The sequence below is a fragment of the Galeopterus variegatus genome, unplaced genomic scaffold, assembly GCF_000696425.1.
Source record: "Galeopterus variegatus unplaced genomic scaffold, G_variegatus-3.0.2 Scaffold1005, whole genome shotgun sequence".
NCBI classification, from domain to species: Eukaryota; Metazoa; Chordata; class Mammalia; order Dermoptera; family Cynocephalidae; genus Galeopterus; species Galeopterus variegatus.
This window is the reverse complement of record NW_007727116.1, coordinates 454,599-460,163: the sequence shown is the minus strand read 5'-3', so window position 1 is coordinate 460,163 and position 5,565 is coordinate 454,599. Positions and strand designations below refer to the sequence as shown.

At 33.8% G+C, this 5,565-nt stretch overlaps 1 protein-coding gene across 1 annotated transcript in view; it reads left to right on the top strand.

Moving 5' to 3' along the window:
* Window positions 1–5,565, top strand: part of TNKS (tankyrase, TRF1-interacting ankyrin-related ADP-ribose polymerase) — a 246,637-nt gene that overhangs the window by 71,388 nt on the left and 169,684 nt on the right. The window contains exon 3 of the mRNA XM_008574165.1: window positions 2,999–3,094. Coding sequence (XP_008572387.1) covers window positions 2,999–3,094 — 96 coding nt within the window. The remainder of the gene's footprint in view (window positions 1–2,998; window positions 3,095–5,565) is intronic.

Here is a 5,565-nt window from a genome sequence, read left to right as displayed (position 1 = left end):
CACCAGATTTGAAGGCACTTTAGAATGAAGTTTGATTTGAGGAATTGCCTGGGGAGTAGTTTGGGACATTTTAGTAGGTACCAACAATATTCAGTGATTATGGTCTCAACTTTTAGTTTTGTTTTTTTTTGTTAAAGTGTTAGGATATAAATGAAAACCTTTTTTCTTTTTCTTTTTTCTTTTCTATTTTGATTTGGAGGGTGGGGGAGGAAGAGATTGTATTTGAAGCAACTTTTTTTTTTTTTTTTTTAAGATTTAATCTTAATGCTTTAAGTCTTTGGTTGTAACTATAAAAGCATTATCAGAGATTGGAGTCCTCACCCTAGATACCTAGAGATCACCTGTCTAGTCCAGCTTTTTTACTTTATAGGCCTGGGAACTGAGGCCCAGAGAATTTTATGTGGGCTCTGGCTCAGTGCTTCTCAAATTGTCTCTGGTAGAGGACCAGGGTTCCTCCCCCATGCATGACAGACCAATAAATTTATAAAATACAAATAAAATGAAGCACTGGAAAAAGTAATTTTAAAATGTCAAACATAGTTCTAAATGCTTACCCTCAATTTCTGTGCTTATCTCAGTGTAGATGGATTATAAAGTTTTGGGACTAGAGCATTCCTTAGACCACACTTTGTATAGCACTGCCTAAGGTCAGGGGTCAGCAAATTATGGCCAATAGGGCAAATAGGGCAAACCCAGGCTCACTCCTGTATTTACATGGCCTACAAGCTAAGAATTTTTATATTTTTAAATGTTTTTTTAAAAATCCAAAGAAGAATAATATTTTTTAACACATGAAAATTAACAGAAATACAAATTTCAATGTTTTTACGTACGATTTTATTGGAACACAGCCTTGCTCATTCATTTCAGTAATAAGTTTAGACCCCTGCTCATCTAATTGCAGATACTTTTACTTCTCCTAAAACTTTTAACTCTACTGAATTTTATTTTTAACTTAAAAAAAATTTTTAATCTGGTGAATTAAAAATGGTTAAATATTTTCTAACATGGATTTTGTTGTCAGCATCTGGTTCAGAAAATTCAGCTGCTTCTTTCCTGATGCTGCATTACTCTACGGTGGATGTGTCTGTGTGTTCAGGTCCCATGAAAGAGATAGTTATGACCCCCAAAATGTTTTGAAAACATATATTTTAAGTAAAAAGATCACTCTTTTTAAAGTCACCTAAAACAAAACAAAACTGTAACTAAACTGTAATGGCGGATATCTGTTACAAAATAGGAAAAGCAATAGGTAAAATATTGGTTACAACAAGAAAGATTGAGGTTTTAGGTGACTTTTGGCGGAGTAGTCAGGCTTTCAATATTTTGCCTCTTTCAGTCATTGAAAGTTACAAAATGAAAGCTCGCATCATGTAATTGTCAAACTCTATTAAATAAAAATATTCCTTCTTGTTTAAGGCAGGTTCTGAAGTTTCTGAAGTACGCAGTAAAAAACTACTTTTCATGGTAGCTGTTAATTTTGTTTTCCTACCCTTTGCATGGGATCACTTAGTAACTACATATAGAGATAGTTATTAGCTTTCATTTGATTCTTGAGTCTGCTTTATTAAAAAGACCCTTGATAAGCCAAATTTTCATACTAGAATTTCTTCCTGGAATAAAGAATATGGTGCTGTGAAAGCTCTCTTCATTATATGGAAAGAGTGACTATAGTTTGATATTGTGGTACTTGCTACTTTGTTCTCCTTACTCTTCAGTNTGATCATTGCTTACATTCGAGAATGAAATAATATAGAAAGACTTTGCAAGATCTCACTGCATCTTCTCAGCCATGGCCAGTTTTTATTATTCTCAAGTCTGAAACTACTCGACGTCTACTAATGGAAGAGATGCAAATGCTCATCTTCCTAGCAACTGTGTCCTAATTCTGTTAAAGGCTATTGTTTGTCCTCTATGACAAAGCCATTGACTTGATGGCTTTTGCATTAAAGGAAGAGGAAGAGCTTTATAAACAGCTGGACTTATTGCTTAATAATATATGAGGATCTCCTTCCTAACATTCTAAAGGAATTTATGTATTTTAGCTTGGAACTGTTAATGAATAAAGATTTGAGGCTCATCAACAGTAGTGGCTCATAATTTGTAATTGGATTGTATTTATTTGGACAACTTTTTAATATATTTATTAGTTTGATCATTGGTTGGGTAGCATTATGGCAACAACTCCCTGTGCCCAACACACACATACTCACTAGATGTGGCTGAGAAATGTTTAGGATTAATAAAATATTATATCTGGATTTTACCTAAGTTGGTTCTGTCTTTTGCAGGAGCCTTCGTATCTACGAATTCTCTGTAGCTACTTTCTACCCAATATAGCATGTGTTCCATTCATTCCTTAGCATATGTGATAGTGATTGAGTTTCTGTTTCTAAAAATTTTTGGAGGAAAGAATTAGAAGGCAGTTCTTTTTTTCATCTCGATGCAGATGACCAGAGTTGTATGCATTACTATGTCTGTTAAACTTCTTGGAAGCAAGCCAGTATGTTATGGTGAATTTCATGTGTAAGCAGTGAACCACTAAAAAGCTTGCATAGTATTACAACTGTTTTGAGGAGAGGAAGCACTTGGAAATTCAGCAGTAAAGCAGCAGCAGCAGCAAGCAGCCACAGTGGTAGTAAAGATAGGGCAGGTTCACAGCATATTTCACAGTGTGAGTCAGTGAGCACATAGCTTCCCATACTGCTGCCTGAAGGAGGCAAACCAAAACTGTCTGTTGCAAGATTTTCCTAGTTTCATGTTTATGATGTTAAGTCATGTGATAATACTGTACCATAAGTTGTCAACTTCACTTTACTCTAGAGAGGATCCTTTGCTGCAGTGCTTTTTTTCTTTTCTTTCTTTCTTTTTTTTTTCCTTGAAAGAGAAAAATATCGTGCAATGTATGTTTATGCCTACACCATGCCGAGAGGACACTTACCAGTAAATAATCTCTGTATCCCAGAGGTAAAATACTGTTTCTGCTTTCCCTGCACAGTACTGCTGCAGCACGGAGCTGATCCGAACATTCGGAACACTGATGGGAAATCAGCCCTGGACCTGGCAGATCCTTCAGCAAAAGCTGTCCTTACAGGTAAGAAAACAGAGGGCTACCAAATTATTTTATCTGTGCAAATACTAGCTTGATTTGATAAAATCTTTATGAGTTGAATTTTTTTTCCACCAGTGAAGCTAAACAAATATATATGCTATTATCTACTACTTTATTATTAATTTGATATCTGTCTCATTAATTGCTATGCTGTCATAAGCATAAGCAGTAAGATTGCTTACTCTACTTAGAATTATAGCATTAAATCATAACATATATTAATCACTCATGTTTCCGTCATTTTTATGGCTTATGTTATAATTTTTCTGTATATCATCCTCTCAGGTGTTTCTTTTTAAGACCTTCACTGTTGAGCAAGCAAGGGCATTTGTATTACTGTAAAAGTAGTTTGGGTTGGAAAGACAACCTGCCGCTTTGTTACTCAGATCGATAGTTAGATAAAATATGCCACTGCTTCTCCCTTGCCATCTGTTTATATTTTCATCATATGTTTTCACTTTTACCATGATAGCTAAGTTATTTTTAACCAAGGCAATATATTATCTTTTTTACTTCAGATAATGCAAATTTTTGGCTTAGGTATTAGTTTTATTAAAGCAAATGCCAAGAACCAGCAAACAGGAAATGCTAGAATAGAAAGGATTGCTCATAACATTATAGAAAATAATACTATAAATGATAATGATCTTGAGCAAATGTTTTCATTGATCTTCACTCTCAAATGCTGCATTGGATCTATTTTTGTTTTTATTCTTGGCATCTGAGTCCTGCTCCCTTTGCCCTCTTTTATTTAACTGACCTTTATAATTTGCAGCCTCTTTGTCACTGCAGTGCTAACAGTATTGTTTTAAGTCGTGTGAAAGTAAATGACTTTTTAACTACCTTTTAAATTTGCCCATGTTTGAATAAAATAAATCTTCTGTTCTCATTTAAGTTTAGAGTCCATGCTGTGCATTTTGAACAAAGATTCTGAGGTGAATGGAAAACGTTTTTGTACAGAAACCTTTGAAAATATATGGAATTTGGGTTAATTACTCTGCATGGAAAGACAACTTCCCACTGTGCTAAAATTAATATAATCACTGCAAAATCAGAATAATATGATTTTTTCCTTATTAATAAAAGGTTAGGTGATTCAGTTGCTGCATCAAGGTAACATACACTAGAGGAATAAAGCTATTTAAATCAGTGTAGATAAGAAATTGGAATATAAATATACAATTTTAAATAATGAAATTAAAATACATAACCTCAGGCCTGCTTAACTTCTGCAGCCTGTATGTCTCTTCTTTTAACAAAGCCCTGGGCTACAGTTGCAGCTCTGGAGTGGCCTCTGACCAAAGGAGCAATATAGTTCATAGTAACAGAGGTACATTATAAATGAGGAGCACAACTGTCTTCCATATCTAAGTGTCATCCCTCTGACCTTTTCTTCTCTCCAGTTCTCACCAACTGCCTTGCCCATTTGTTAGATTCCTTTAATGCAATGTTGCTTTTAGATCCACTTTTAGTTTTTTAAAAGGCAATGTTTAAATATAAGTTAATATCAACAAGAAGCTATCTTCTCATTTGTAATGAATTTCAGGGAAGATTATATTGGTTGCTGTTAGTTTGGGAAAGAACTTTAATGTAATGACTCATGGAGACTGAAGACTCCTGGAGGACAGATACTCTATTAAAACTCATTTGAAAACCATGTAGCGCTGTACATTGCTCAGATAGAAAGATACTAAATTCTTCTTGCTCATAATACTGGTTTCATTAACTGTTCTCAAAAATATCTGCTTTTTTTGAAATGCTCTACAACTTTTCAAATATGATTTAAAAGAAGAACATAGTCTAGTAATAGTAGTTAATTTTGTTGAAAATATAAGCTACTTCTGCTTACACATTCATGTTATATAATGCAGTGAAATAACACTTAGGTGAAATGTATTCCAAAATGTTTTTCTGCCCATACAGCTTCTCTACTAAGCAGTTCTTTCCAATTGAATTATGGTGGAAGTATTATTTTCAAAGCTAAAAGATTAGGTGTTAATAAGAAAGGGTATCTGTTGAAAGGAATGCCTTAATGTAGAATTAGAGATTATTCTGAGTGAGGTGTCTTTATTTATTTTTGTGCCAGATGTATTGTAGTATCATTATTTACCTGAGAGTGAAGTTTTTGTTCTTAAATATTTTCTCTTTGAGAATTTACTTGCTGAAAATCTCTTTCCAACACCTCATTTTTTATGTTACTACCTTTGTGCGTTAGCCAAAACTGTGTACAAGTATGTATGTATCTTTCTTAAAGGAAATTAACAAAGTGAAAATCTCTTTTTATAGAACATTTAGAAATATTGTATAGGACTGACTAATGACCTCTTTTACATAAAGAATGCATGGTTTTTTACAAAGCAACAGTATACCCTCCCTGAGTTTTACAGGGAAGGGACTCCAGCATATAGCCATTTGCTTTGGATAGTGCACTTAGGAATTTAAAAGAAAATACT